The sequence below is a fragment of the Jaculus jaculus genome, chromosome 2 (genome assembly GCF_020740685.1).
Source record: "Jaculus jaculus isolate mJacJac1 chromosome 2, mJacJac1.mat.Y.cur, whole genome shotgun sequence".
Classification (NCBI taxonomy): Eukaryota; Metazoa; Chordata; class Mammalia; order Rodentia; family Dipodidae; genus Jaculus; species Jaculus jaculus.
Window position 1 is genome coordinate 12317847 of NC_059103.1, and position 14432 is coordinate 12332278.

Sequence of the window (14432 nt, forward strand, 5' to 3'; positions counted from 1 at the left end):
TATCTTTCCTTCCTCTTTTTTTTTGGGGGGGTGTCTTTCTCTGAGAAGTGCATGTCTGTGTATATATGTATATGCATATGTGTACATATATGTACATGTATGTACATAGACAGAGTGTATACACACGTGAAGACCAAAGAAGTATGCCGGGTGTCCTCTGCTATCGCCCTTCCTCCTTATTTCCCTGAGACAGAGTCTCTTGTTGAACCTGGGGCTCACTGCTATTCAGTTAGACTGCTGACCAGTGACTCACTGACCACTGAGTCTCAGCCATTCTCCTGTCTCTGTCCCCCTCAGTGGGCATACATGACCCCGCCAGATTTGTTTTTTCAGTTAGGGATAAATTTATTTACGGTCATTTACAGTAGAGTTTCTCCTTTCTTCCTGTTACTATTTATTTATTTGAGACAGAGAGAGGGAGAGAGAGAGCGAGAATGGGCACGCCAGGGCCTCTAACCACCACAAACGAATTCCAGATGCATGTGCCACCATGTACATCTGGCTTATGTGCGACCTGGAGAATCAAACCTGGGTTCTTAGGCTTTGCAGGCAAGTGCCTTAACTGCTAAGCCATCTCCCCAGCCCTCTTCCTGTTACTTTTATTATTATTATTATTTTTTTTTTTTTTTGAGGTAAGGTTTCACTCTAGCCCAGGCTGACCTGGAACTCACTGTTTAGTCTCAGGGTGGCCTCGAACTCTTGGCGATCTTCCTTCCACTGCCTCCCAAGTACTGGGATTAAAGGCGTGTGCCACCACGCCCTGCTCTTCCTATTCCTTTTGATCTCAATTGAATATAGAGTATGATAGATGTTTTAGGTCACACATCCAAGAATATTGGGATCTTATTGCAACAACAACAGAAAGAGAAAAAAAAATTTCTGTTGTCTTGTAGCAGATTCTTCCAAACCGAAGAGAGAAAGGAGACTCTGAGAATCCAGCCCCTGCCAAGCTTTTCACGTGAGTGCTAAGGGACAAACTCGGGTCGTCATGTTTAAGCCACAAGCGCCTCCATCCACTGGATTACCTTCCCAGGCACACTGCCACGGAGCTCAGCCCCTGTGTGGGCCTCCAATTATTCATGTCCTGAAGATCCTCCCATCCAGAGGCCAAAGGGCAAGACGTTCTGTCTTCGTCACCTGTTCCCCCTGCTCCTTCTGCTCCTCTGGGACCACACCCGTTCCAGGATCAGGCTTTGAGGTCTGCGGATAGATGTTCATCCCAGCAGTGGCTCCCTGGGTTCCCCTTAACTGAGACAGCCCCTGTCCATGCATCTCTCTGTCTACATCTACTTGCTGCCAGCGAACCGACTTGCTCAAAGCCCTTGTGAGCCCTTGAATTTTCAAATCAAGCAAAACAAAACACACAGAGGACTGTCTTTCCTCTTGCCTTTCTCGGAGGACCCCTCCTGTCCTCCTGCAATCGCGGGTCTGCATTTGATGCCAAGACAAACCCTGAATTACCTCCAGGTAAGTGGTTCTCAGAACCTCCCTCATGTCCAGCGCGTGCGTGCGTGCATGTGCGTGTGCGTGTGCGTGTGTGTGGGGGGGGGTAGTAAGAAGGGAGGGTACCACTTGTAGCTGTGACACCTCCAGTCTATCCTCCTATATCCCCTATGCTCCTCACTCCAATGCCATCGAGTCTCCGGCACTTTCTTGTGCTGTGCCCCAGTTTCAGGTCCCAGATGCTCTTCCCACCTTCAAACAGTAGGCCAAGGCAGGAACCAGAAGAGACGTGAGGGTGGTGGGCGATGATGGGAGCAGTGGCGACAGAAGAAAGGAAGTCGCAGGTGGGAGAACAAGTCGGAAAGTGGAAGAGTCACCACCCAACAGAGCACACCCAGGCTGCCCCACGATAAGGGTGCTGTTACCTTCCTAGGCAGATGAGGGCCAGCCTGCTCCAGCAGAGTTGAGGGGCAAATCACTGAATGTTCTGAGCCATAGTGCTTTTTGGGTTCTAGACGAGTGATGAAAATTAAAGATCAGTCAAGAGATATAAGGAAGGATAGAGATGAGGCTCGGTGGCAGACCCCCTGCCTAGAATCCCCCAGTGAGGGGCTGGGGACGTGGCTCAGTGGTAGAGCTCCCGCCTAGAATCCCCAGTGAGGGGCTGGGGGCGTGGCTCAGTGGTAGAGCTCCTGCCTAGAATCCCCCAGTGAGGGGCTGGGGGCGTGGCTCAGTGGTAGAGCTCCTGCCTAGAATCCCCCAGTGAGGGGCTGGGGGCGTGGCTCAGTGGTAGAGCTCCTGCCTAGAATCCCCCAGTGATAGGCTGGGGGTGTGGCTCAGTGGTAGAGCTCCTGCCTAGAATCCCCCAGTGAGGGGCTGGGGGGGTGGCTCAGTGGAGAAGCTCCTGCCTAGAACCCCCCAGTGAGGGGCTGGGGGCGTGGCTCAGTGGTAGAGCTCCTGCCTAGAATCCCCCAGTGAGGGGCTGAGGGTGTGGCTCAGTGGTAGAGCTCCTGCCTAGAATCCCCCAGTGAGTGGCTGGGGCATGGCTCAGTGGTAGAGCTCCTGCCTAGAATCCCCCAGTGAGGGGCTGGGGACGTGGCTCAGTGGTAGAGCTCCTGCCTAGAATCCCCCAGTGAGGGGCTGGGGGCATGGCTCAGGGGTAGAGCTCCTGCCTAGAATCCCCAGTGAGGAGCTGGGGGCGTGGCTCAGTGGTAGAGCTCCTGCCTAGAATCCCCCAGTGAGGGGCTGGGGGTGTGGCTCAGTGGTAGAGCTCCTGCCTAGAATCCCCCAGTGAGGGGCTGGGGGCTTGACTCAGTGGTAGAGCTCCTGCCTAGAATCCCCCAGTGAGGGGCTGGGGTGGTGCCCAGTGGTAGAGCTCCTGCCTAGAATCCCCAGTGAGGGGCTGGGGGCGTGGCTCAGTGGTAGAGCTCCTGCCTAGAATCCCCAGTGAGGGGCTGGGGGCGTGGCTCAGTGGTAGAGCTCCTGCCTACAATCCCCCAGTGAGGGGCTGGGGCGCGGCTCAGTGGTAGAGCTCCTGCCTATCATCCCCCAGTGAGGGGCTGGGGGCGTGGCTCAGTGGTAGAGCTCCTGCCTAGAATCCCCAGTGAGGGGCTGGAGGTGTGGCTCAGTGGTAGAGCACTTCCCTAGCATGTGCAAGGCCCTGGGTTCCTTCCGTATGAAAGTTCAGGGGATCCTTTTTGGCCTTTCACCTCTCCTGAACTTCCAGGTCTCTGCTCTGGTGAGCCTCCCTCATTTTGGCCCTGTTGGGCTGAGATGGTTGTGGGAGGAGGAACCTCTATTCTCCTGGGCTCTTTACCCCTTCCTGCCAGCTAAGTGGCAGAAGCTCTTTGCACTTTATCCTTTTTCCTTCTCCTAATCTAATAAAGTCTCTAAATCTTAAAAAAAAGCCAGGCATGGTGGCACATGCCTTTAATCCCAGCACTCGGGAGACAAAGGTAGGAGGATCGTCGTGAGTTCAAGGCCACCCTGAGCCTACATTGTGAATTCCATGTCAGCCTAAGCTAGAGTGAGACCCTACCTGGGGGGGTGGGGGGATGAAGCAAACAAACAACAAAAAAAAATTCAGAGGCCGCAGATTAGGCCTGAAGGAATAGCCAAAAGGATGCCTGTTTGGTGGTGTGGATGGCTTGGTGAATGATCCTGTCGGTTTTAAATTTCATTAGTGTATTTGCCTACCAAGAAAATCATTTGCATGCTAACAAAGACAGTGGTTTAAGAAGTGATTGTCAAGGGCTGGGAAGATGGCGCAGCAGTTAATGGTACATGCTTGCAAGAATTGCCGCTTGGGACTCAAACGAGCCAAACTGGATGCAAAAAAGGTGATGCAAGCTTCTGATATTCATTTGCAGTGGCAAACGGCCCTTGAGCACCCATACGCACACACACACGCACAATTTATATTTTAAAAAATTTTATTTATTTGCAAGCAGAGAGAGAGAGAAAGGAAAGAGGGATAACGGGCACACCAGGGCCTCCAGCTGCTGCAAATGAACTCCAGACGCATGCGCCACTTTGTGCATCTGGTTTCACGTTAGTACTAGGGAACTGAACTTGGGTCATTAGCCTTTGCAGGCAAGCACATAACCAAGCTTTAACCACTAAGCCATCTCTCTAGCCCAACAATTTATTTTAAAAAGAGGTGATTGTCAATTATCTGTATCAGAATACTAAGGTTAGGAGGGGCAAAATAAACCCTCAAAACAACTGGGGAAATGGCGAAGCAGTTAAGGCACTTGACTGCCAGACCAAAGCACCTCGGTTCACTTCCCCAGTACCCATGCAAGCCACATGTACAAGGTGGTGCATATGTCTGGAGTTCGTTTGCAGTAGCTGAAGGCCCTGACACCCCATTCCTTCTGTCTCTTTTCTCACTATCTCTCTTTGCTTGGAAATAAATAAACAAATATATTTTAAAAAACAACAACAGCCAGGCATGGTGGCGCACGCCTTTAGTCCCAGGACTCGGGAGGCAGAGGTAGGAAGATCACCATGAGTTCGAAGCCACTCTTAGACTACATAGTGAATTCCAGGTCAGCCTGGGCTACAGTGAAACCTTACCTCAGAAAACCAAAAAAGAAAAAAAAAAAGAAAACTGGGGCTGCAAGTAAATGGTACTTGCTTAACATCTGTGTTCTATCCTCAGTACTACCAAAGGAAAAATAAAACCTTACTTCATTTTTCCTAAGCAGGGTCTTAAAAGAGCTGTCACCTAGTTTCCCTAGCACCAAGAAATGGACAACCCCAAGATTTTCAGTACTATTTTCCAAATCATTTTCCTGCTTTTTTTTTTTTTCTCTCTCTCTCTCTTCGAGGTAGGGTCTCGCTCTAGCCCAGGCTGATCTGGAATTCACTATGTAGTCTCAGGGTGACCTCGAACTTAAAGTGATCCACCTACCCTGCCTCCCCTAGGATTACAGGCGTGCGCCACCATGCCTGGCTAAATTTGTCACTTACTGGGTGTGTATAGGGTGGGGCAAATGTGTGCCACAGCGTGCATGTGGAGGTCAGAGGAAAAGCTGGGGTGTCATGGGGTGTCAGTACTCACCCTGTCTGAGGCAGGATCTCTTGTTCCCTACTCTGTTTGCCAGGCTATCTGGACTGTAAACTCCCGGGGGATTATCTGGCTCTTCCTCCCTTCTTGTTATAGAAGCACTGGGGTTACAGAAGCGTGCCACAGTTTCTGGCTTCTCGTGGGATGGGTTCTAAGGATCCAAACCCAGATACCCATTCTTTTTGTTTGTCTGTTTTGCTTTTTTGAGGTAGGGTCTCAGTCTAGCTCAGGCTAACCTGGAATTCACTATGGAGTCTCAGGGTGGCCTCGAACTCTCAGCAATCCCCCTACCTCTGCCTCCTAAATGCTGGGATTAAAGGTCTGTGCCACCACACCTGGCTTCACTTTATTTATTTATTTATTTTGAGATAAGATCTCTCAATCAACCTGAAGTTCACTTGCTCAGCTAGACTAGATACTAGCTCCAGACTGAGTTCCAGGTCAACTTTGGCTAGAGTAAGACTCTGCCTAATTAAAAAAAATAAATAAATAAAACGGCTGGTCGTGATGGCACATGCCTTTAATCCCAGCACTCAGGAGGCAGAGGTAGGAGGATCCCCATCAGTTAGAGGCCACCCTGAGACTGACTACATAGTGAAATCCAGGTCAGCCCAAGCTAAAGTGAGACCCTATATTGAAAAAAAAAAGCCAGAAATAATAATGGTGTATATTTCTACTGTCCTTTTCACTTGTATGCTAAGCCTGATCACCAGGGTTCGATTCCCAAGTATACATAGAAAGCCAGATACAAAAAGTGGAACATGTATCTGGAACTCATTTGCAGTGGCAAGGGGCCTTAGCTTGCCTGCCACCCCCTCAAATATATAATATATATATAAAGATGGGCTGAGAAAGGAATCAAAAGACAGAGCCAGCTGTGGCAGTACACACTTGTCATCCCAGCACTCAAGATGCGGAAGTAGATGGGGTCACAAATCCCAGGCCAACCTGAGCTATGTAGAGAGACCCTGTGTCCAAAAATAAAATAATGGGGACAGGAGAGGAAGGAAGGAAGGGAGGGTGAGAAAGATGAAGGAAGGTGTGAGGGAGGGGTTTCAGCTTGGAGCTAGGCTTGCTAAGTACTACCATAAGACTTTTCCAGAAGCTTTCTTCTGTGCTTATTGGCCAGGAATCCTGCCTGTGCCTGGGGGAGGATGAGGGGAAATCCCAGTGTCTCCATCTTCTGTGTCATTCCAGATTCCAACCTGATAAACCAGACTCCGGGTGGAAGCCAGGTCACCAGGGAAACAGGCTAGGTCTTTGACATTGAGTATGGCCTGAATAAATCCATTAAAATCCCACTGTTTGAACATGTTTTTTTTTCTAGGTCAGGGTCTTGCTCTACTCACTCTAGCCCAGACTAATCTGAATTCACTATGTAGTCTCAGGTTGGCCTTGAATTCACACGATCCTCCTACCTCTGCCTCCCTAAAATTAAATGCATGCTCTCCCATGCCTGGCCTTGAACAAGTATTTTGAAAAGAATATTAGTTCATCCCCTCTCTTCCGATTTTTCCCTAATTGAGATATAGCTACCAGCACAAAATGTATCATTTTATCCCTTTTACAGTATAAGTTGAAGGCCTGGGGTACAGCTCAATTGTAGAGAACTTACCTAGCAAGCATGAGGCTTTGAGTTCCATCCCTGGCATTGACACCAACAACAACAACAAAAAATGACTTTAGGGGCTGGGGAGGTGGCTTAGTGGTTAAGGCACATGCTTGTGAAGCCTAACAACCCAGGTTCGATTCCCCAGGTCCCACGTAAGTCAGATGCACAAGGTGGCGCTTGCATTTGGAGTTCGTTTGCAGTGGCTGGAGGCCCTGGCGTACCCATTCTCTCTGTCTCTCTGTCTCTTTTTTACTACTTTTTTTTTTTTATGAGAGAGAACAAGAAGGAAAGAGAGAGAGAGGGAGGGAGGGAGAGAGAATGGCACACCAGGGCCTCCAGCCACTGAAAACAAATGCTAGACACTCGCACCACCTTGTCACACGCACAACCTTAGCGCTTGCGTCACCTTGTGTGCCTGGCTTATGTTGGACCTGGGGAGTCAAAAATGGGTTCTTGGGCTTCACAGGCAAAAGCCTTCACCACTAAGCCATCTCTGCAGGCCCGACCTCTGCAATTATCGTGCCATGTACCAGGTACTTGGCTCATCGCAGTGACAAAGCAACTGGCAGAAGCAACTTAAGGGAGGAAGGGCTTATTTTGGCTCACAGTTCAGGGATACAGCCCATCATGATGGGGAAGACGTGGTGATAGGAGTCTGAAGCAGTCACGTGGCATCCACAGTCAGGACCCCTACCTCTGCCTCCCTAGTGGCGGGATTAAAGGTGTGAGCCACCATGCCCGGCTTAAGCTCACAAGTTTGTGTTGGGTCACGTTCTATCCATCTTGGGCCATATGTAAACTGTGCACACTGCAAGTTAGACATACCGGTTCATGACCTTCCCAAAAAGTGGTACCAGCTGGGTATCAAATGCTAAAAACACGAGTCTGTGGGAAGAACATTCCAGACTCAAGCCACAACAGGTTTATCTGTCTCACCACTCCGGAGAGTCATGGTCCGTCATGGTGGGGAAGGCCATGACTATGGGAATATGCGGGAGTTTACTCACATGGTGGTGGACAGGAAGCAGAGGGTGACCCAGAACCACCGATAGGGATAACCTTCAAAGGCCTTCCCCTGGGCTGGAGAGATGGCTTAGCAGTTAAGGTGCTTGCCTGTGAAGCCTAAGGACCCATGTTCCATCTCTCTCCAAATCTCACATAAGCCCAACGCACAAAGGTGAGGCAAGTGCGAGGTTGCACGTGCCCACTAGGTGGCGCAAGCATCTGGAGTTTGATTACAGTGGCTGAGGCCCTGGCACGCCAATTCTCTCTCTCTCTCTCTTTGCCTCTTTCTCTCTCTGTCCAAAAAATAAAAAATAAAATAAAATTTAAAGGCCTTCCCCTAGTGAACTACTTCAGCAGGCAGGCCTCACTTCCTCAAGACTTTCCAGCCTTCAAAACAGTGCCATCAGCCAGGTGTGGTGGCACATGCCTTTAATCCCAGCACTTGGGAGAAAGAGGTAGGAGGATCACAGTGAGTTTGAGGCCATCCTGAGACTATGGAGTGAATTCCAGGTCATCTAGAGCTACAGTGAGACCCTACCTCAAAAAAACAAAATAAAAATAAAAATTAAAAATAAAAATAAACAAAATAAAAACAAAACAGTGCCGTCAGGGCTACAGCCATGGCTCAGCACATAACATGCCACTGGAACCCAAGGGCCTGAGTCTGAGTCCCCTGGCCCCATGTTAAGGGGGAAAGCCATGACAGGTTTCTGTAATCCCAGCATTCTGACAAAAGGGGAGACAGACACGTGAGAATTTTTTGGAAACAGCTCTCAGACCATGCCTCAAATGTGGTGGAAGGCAAGAACTGATATCCAAAAGCTGCCTTCTGACATGTACACATCACACTTAGGTCAAACACACACACACACAAGACAAAAATAAATAAATACTGGGCTGGAGAGATGACTTAGCTGTTAAGCGCTTGCCTGTGACGCCTAAGGACCCCGGTTCGAGGGTCAATTCCCCAGGATCCACGTTAGCCAGATGCACAAGGGTGCTCACACATCTGGAGTTCTTTTGCAGTGGCTGGAGGCCCTGGCGCACCCATTCTCTCTATCTCTCTGCCTCTTTCTCTCTGTCTGTTACTTTCAAATAAATAAATATAAATAAACAAAAAAAAATAAATAAATAAAAGAATAAATACTGCCACCAGATGGGAAGTGAGCATTCAAAACAGGAGACTAGCTGGGCATGGTGGCGTTCGCCTTTACTCTCAGCACTCGAGAGGCAGAGATAGGATGATTGCAGCGAGTTCAAGGACAGCCTGAGACTATATAGTGAATTCCAGGTCAGCCTGTGCTCTATCTTGAAAAAAAAAAATATATATGTGTGTGTGTGTGTGTGTGTGCGTGTGTAATTTTATTGCTGAGCATTTTGGAGGCCAACATAGGAGGATCGTTGTGAGTTCAAGACCAACAGAGACTACTAGAACAAGACCCTACCTCGAAAAACCAATATATTTTAATTATTTTATTGCTGTGCATTTTGGAGGCAAACATAGGAAGATTGCTGTGAGGCCACCTGAGACTACATAAGACTACATAGTGAATTCCAGGTCAGCCTGGGCTAGAGCAAAACCCTACCTAAAAAATATAAATTAATTAAAAAGACAGCCGGGTGTGGTGGCGCACGCCTTTAATCCCAGCACTCGGGGGGGCAGAGGTAGGAGGATCACCATGAGTTCGAGGCCACCCTGAGACTACATAGTGATTTCCAGGTCAGCCTGGGCTAGAGTGAGACCCTATCTCGAAAAACCAAAAAAAAAAAAAAAAAAAGAGAGAGAGAGAGAGAAATGGAGAGATGGCTTAGCAGTTAAGGCACTTGCCTGCAAAGCCTAACGACTCAGGTTCGATTCCTTACTACCCATGTGAGCCAGATGCACAAGGTGGCACATGCATCTGGAGTTCGTTTGCAGTAGCTGGAGGCCTTAGTACACCCATTCTCACTCTACTCTATCTGCCTTTCTCTATTCCTCTCTCTCTCTAATGAATAAATAAAATATTTAAAAAAAAAACAACAGGAGCCTGTGGAGAACATTGTTTAGTATGTTTGATGGACTGGACAGATGGATGGAAGAAGATAAAGATGAACAGATTCAGAAAGACAAATGACTCACGACCCCACATGGATGAGCTGCAGAGCCAGGCTCCCCATAAGCCTTCTCTGCCCATGCATCCAAAGCATTGACCCTTGATCAGCGCAGACCTCCCCTGCTTCTTGTTTGCAGAGCCCACAACAATCTCTGAGTCATCTGGACAACAAAGAGGCAAAAACTTCCCCTCTCCATTGACCACAGAGTCTCACGATTTTCAGGGAAGGCTGGGGGGAGGGGCAAGCTATCGGTGTGCGCCTCCCCAGTTTCCCCTGTAAAAGGCAGTGGGAGTGAGGTTGGGGACTATGCAGGACATGGTCCTATACCCAGATACTCCTGCCCTCTGTCTTTGAACTCTGAGCATTGCATCTGCTCTCTAGGACATGGCATGCCCCGTGACCACCGTTGCCAGCTTCCTCCTGGTCCTCTATGTGTGTTTCATCCCCGCAGGTAAGACTTGCAATCCAAGCCTGGGACTCAGGCAGGACAAAGTTCTTAGGGCATGGCTAAGTTGCTTTAGCAGAGGGTGGAGAACTGAGAAGCCTGAGGCTGGGAAGGACGTGGAGAGAGGCCAGTGGCAAAGAGTACACACCAAGAACCCCCCAGTGAGAGACTGGAGACGTATCATATTGGTAGAACACCAAGAATTCCCCCAGTAAGGTGTTCGGGTGTGGCTCAGCGGTAGAGCTCCTGCCTAGAATCCCCCAGTGAGGGGCTGGGGGCGTGGCTCAGTGGTAGAGCTCCTGCCTAAATCCCCAGTGAGGGGCTGGGGGCGTGGCTCAGTGGTGGAGCTCCTGCCTAGAATCCCCCAGTGAGGGGCTGGGGGCGTGGCTCAGTGGTGGAGCTCCTGCCTAGAATCCCCCAGTGAGGGGCTGGGGGCTGGCTCAGTGGTAGAGCTCCTGCCTACAGACCCCAAGTGAGGGGCTGGGGGCATGGCTTTTGTGTCAGAATCTACGAGCCTGTGACATGCTGGGTCAGACTTGACTCTTTTCTCCCTTCTTTCAGACTCTGTGACCATCCCTTCTTCTTGTTGCATGTCCTTTGTTTCCAAGAAAATTCCAGAAAGCCGAGTGGTAAGCTACCAGTTGGCCAATGGCAGCGTCTGCCCCATGGCTGGGGTGATGTAAGTATCTCTCCAATTACCAGTATGTCTTCCCGGTCCTTGAGGAGGAAAGTCAGCCCCACGTCCCTGCAGAAGGCACCGGGACACTCTGATCTTCAGCTTCCTCATCCATAAAACTAGGAGGGAGGGGGGCTGAGGATTCAGTTCAGCTGGTAAAGTTTGCCTAGAATCTCGAAGCCCTAGGCTTGGATCTCAGAATAACATAAAAACCAGGTATGGTGTTGCACACCGGTAATCCTGGCACTCAGGAGGCTGAGGCAGGAGGATCAAGAAACAGAGGCCAGCCTGGCTACAAAGTGAGACACTGTTTCTAAAACTAAAACTAGAGCTGGGTGCGGTGGCACACGCCTTTAATCCCAGCACTTGGAAGGCAGAGGTAGGAGGATCACCGTAAATTCCAGACCACCCTGAAACTACATAGTAAATTTCAGGTCAGCCTGGGCCAGAGTGAAACCCTACCTCATAAAACAAACAAACAACTTTAAAAAAAATGGTTTATTTATTTACTTAAGAAAGAGAAAGAGGCAGATAAAGAGAGAGAGAGAGAGGGAGAGAATGGGCGTGCTGGGGCAAACAAACTCCAGATGCTTGTGCATCTGGCTTACATGGGTACTGGAGAATCAAACCCCGGATCCTGGGGCTTCACAGGCAAGCATCTTACCTGCTAAGCCATCTCTCCAGCCCATGAGATTATTATTAATTTTCCTCACCTAGCTGTATACTTGGTCCTCATGGCCTGCCTTCCACCCCTAGCTCGGAGCTGGCTTGGAAGGGGACATCCGAGGTCCCCTCCCAGCTAGACCATCCCCAGTAACAAAGCTTCCTGCCATGCCCAGTGTGAGCTGGTGACTCTTTATCTTTTATTTTTTAATTTTTTTGTTTATTTTTATTTATTTATTTGAGAGCTACAGAGGCCGAGAGAGAGAGAGAGAGAGAGAGAGAGAGAGTGGGTGCGCCAGGGCCTCCAGCCGCTGCAAACGAACTCCAGATGCGTGTGCCCCCTTGTGCGTCTGGCTAGCATGGGTCCTGGGGAATAGAACCTCGAACCAGGGTCCTTAGGCTTCACAGGCAAGTGCTTAGCTGCTAAACTATCTCTCCAGCCCGACTCTTTTTTTTTTTAATTTTTCTCAATTTTTATTAACATTTTCCATGATTATAAAAAATATCCCATGGTAATACCCTCCCCCCCCCACACTTTCCCCTTTGAAATTCCATTCTCCATCGTATCTCCTCCCCATCTCAATCAGTCTCTCTTTTATTTTGATGTCATGGTCTTTTCCTCCTCTTATGATGGTCTTGTGTAGGTAGTGTCAGGCACTATGAGGGCATGGATATACAGGCCATTTTATGTCTGGAGGGAGCACGTTGTAAGGAGTCCTACCCTTCCTTTGGCTCTTACATTCTTTCCGCCACCTCTTCCGCATTAGACCCTGAGCCTTGGAAGGTGTGATCGAGATGTTACTCAGTACTACAGTCACTTCTTTCCAGCACTATGATACCTTCTGAGACGTCCCAAGGTCACTGCCATCTGAAAAGAGAAGATTCTCTACCCCAACCCCACTCTTTTATCTTTCATTCTGGAGGTGAAGGGGTCCTCCTTATGTATAGAGACCGTTCTGCCACACCCTCATTCCTCAAAGGCAGACCTGACCCTCCTCTGTCTCACAGAAAGGGGTCTGAGTGCACCCCGCGTCCCCCTCCACATCACAGTCTTTCCCTCAATGCTAAAACAAAGAACTCAGTGAGGGAAGACCTTGCAGAGAGTCCTTCTGCACCTCGCCATGAAGGGAAGTGGTCCCAGGGCCCTGGCAGACCTCAGGTGAAACCCTTTCCGTTGTCATCACAGCTTTACCACCAAGAAAGGCCAGAAGCTCTGCAGCGAGCCCAGGCAGCCGTGGGTCCAGAGGTACATACGGAACCTGAATGCCAGGAAACAGCGGCAGCAGCCTCCTGCAGTTGCCAAGGCACTGGGCATCAAGGTTCGCGTGCAGAGACGCCATGGCAACAGCACCGCTGTCTAATCACCCGTCCTCCCCTTGCTGAACTTGGATGTGGACTTGGCGGGGTCCCAGCTGGGATTAAGAACCGGAGCCCATTTTTCTGCTGCAGGTATTGCTTTTTAGGGGATGGGTTTGTTCTATGAGAAGCCCAGGGAATAGGGAATAAATTCATGGGGTTCTGGTCATTGAGAAATACTTAGCATGATGGACTCCTGGTCTGCCCTGAGCTGAGTAAGAACATTCCATGGGGAGAGAGGGTGCTGGAGAGATGGTTTAGTGGTTAAGTGCTTGCCTGTGAAGCCTAAGGACCCCGGTTCGAGGCTTGATTCCCCAGTACCCACACGGAAGCCAGATGCACAAGGTAGCACATGCATCTGGAGTTCGTTTGCAGTGGCTAGAGGCCCTGGCGTGCTCATTCTCCCTCTCTCTCTTTCTCTGGGTCTGTCTGTCACTCCCAAATAAATAAATAAAATAAACAAAAAATGTAACTTAAGAAAAGAATATTCCATGGGCTGGAGAGCTGGCTTAGCCATTAAGGTGTTTGTGAAGCCAAAGGACACAAGTTCGATTCCCCAGGACCCATTTAAGCCAGATGCATAAGGGGCACATGCATCTCAAGTTTGTTTGCAGTGGCTAGAGGCCCTGATGTGCCCATTCTCTCTCTCTCCTCTCTCTCTCTGTTTGCAAATAAATACACAAATATTATTTTTTAAAAAAGAACATTCCAGAAGGATGACATTGGCAACCCTCTGTTCCTTTCCTCCTATAATCCTTGTGTGATTTGCAGGGTTCATCAGAGACCTGAGACCCAAGTAGCTTGCTGACACACTTGTAGCATCTGGCTCCCACGGGTCCTGTGGTCTTGGGCAGGGCTGAGAGCTGTCCGTCTGTCTATCCGGGGATGGAGGTCTATGAAGAGCATTAACTCCCCAGCTGATCCCATCTCCAGCACTTTGAATAAATAAACACCCAACTAAAGTGGAGGTTTGTTTTTGCAGTATGTTCTCACACTGGCGGGTATTCCTCAGCTTTTGGAAAGAAGGTCATTAGGATGGCTGGGGTGGAACTTGGTGGGTAGATGATTGGCATGAAGCCCTGGGTTCCATAGGTAGAATCGCATGAACTGGGCATGGGGGTGCACACCTGCAATCCCAGTGCTGGGGAGGATCAGGGCATCTTCAGCTACATGTTGAGTTTGAGGTCTGCCTGAGCTATGGGAGACTGGCGGGGAAGGAGGGAGGGAGGGAGGGAAGAGAAAGAGGGAAAGAAAGAGAGATAGAAAGGGCTAAGGTAGGGGAATCGTGAATCCCAGGCCAGCCTGAGTTACATAGAGAGAACCTGTCTCAAAAAAAAAAAAAAAAAGTGTGCATGGTGGCGCACACCTTTAATCCCAGCACTCAGGAGGCAGAGGTAGGAGGATCACCATGAGTTCAAGGCCACCTTGAGACTACATAGCGAATTCCAGGTCATCCTGAGCTAGAGTGAGACCCTATCTCAAAAAAAAAAAAAAAAAAAAAGTGATTTCCCCTTTCATGGTGTGCTGAATTGGCAAGCTCTAGGTTTGAATGAGACCCTTTTGCAAT

At 49.4% G+C, this 14432-nt stretch overlaps 1 protein-coding gene across 1 annotated transcript; it reads left to right on the forward strand.

The window, feature by feature from the left end:
- The first annotated feature begins 10109 nt into the window (after positions 1-10109).
- Positions 10110-12870, forward strand: Ccl24 (C-C motif chemokine ligand 24). The gene is made up of 3 exons (XM_045142618.1): positions 10110-10176; positions 10732-10849; positions 12696-12870. Exons 1-3 carry the CDS (start codon positions 10110-10112, stop codon positions 12868-12870), a joined length of 360 nt encoding a protein of 119 aa, XP_044998553.1.
- Positions 12871-14432: the final 1562 nt, after the last annotated feature.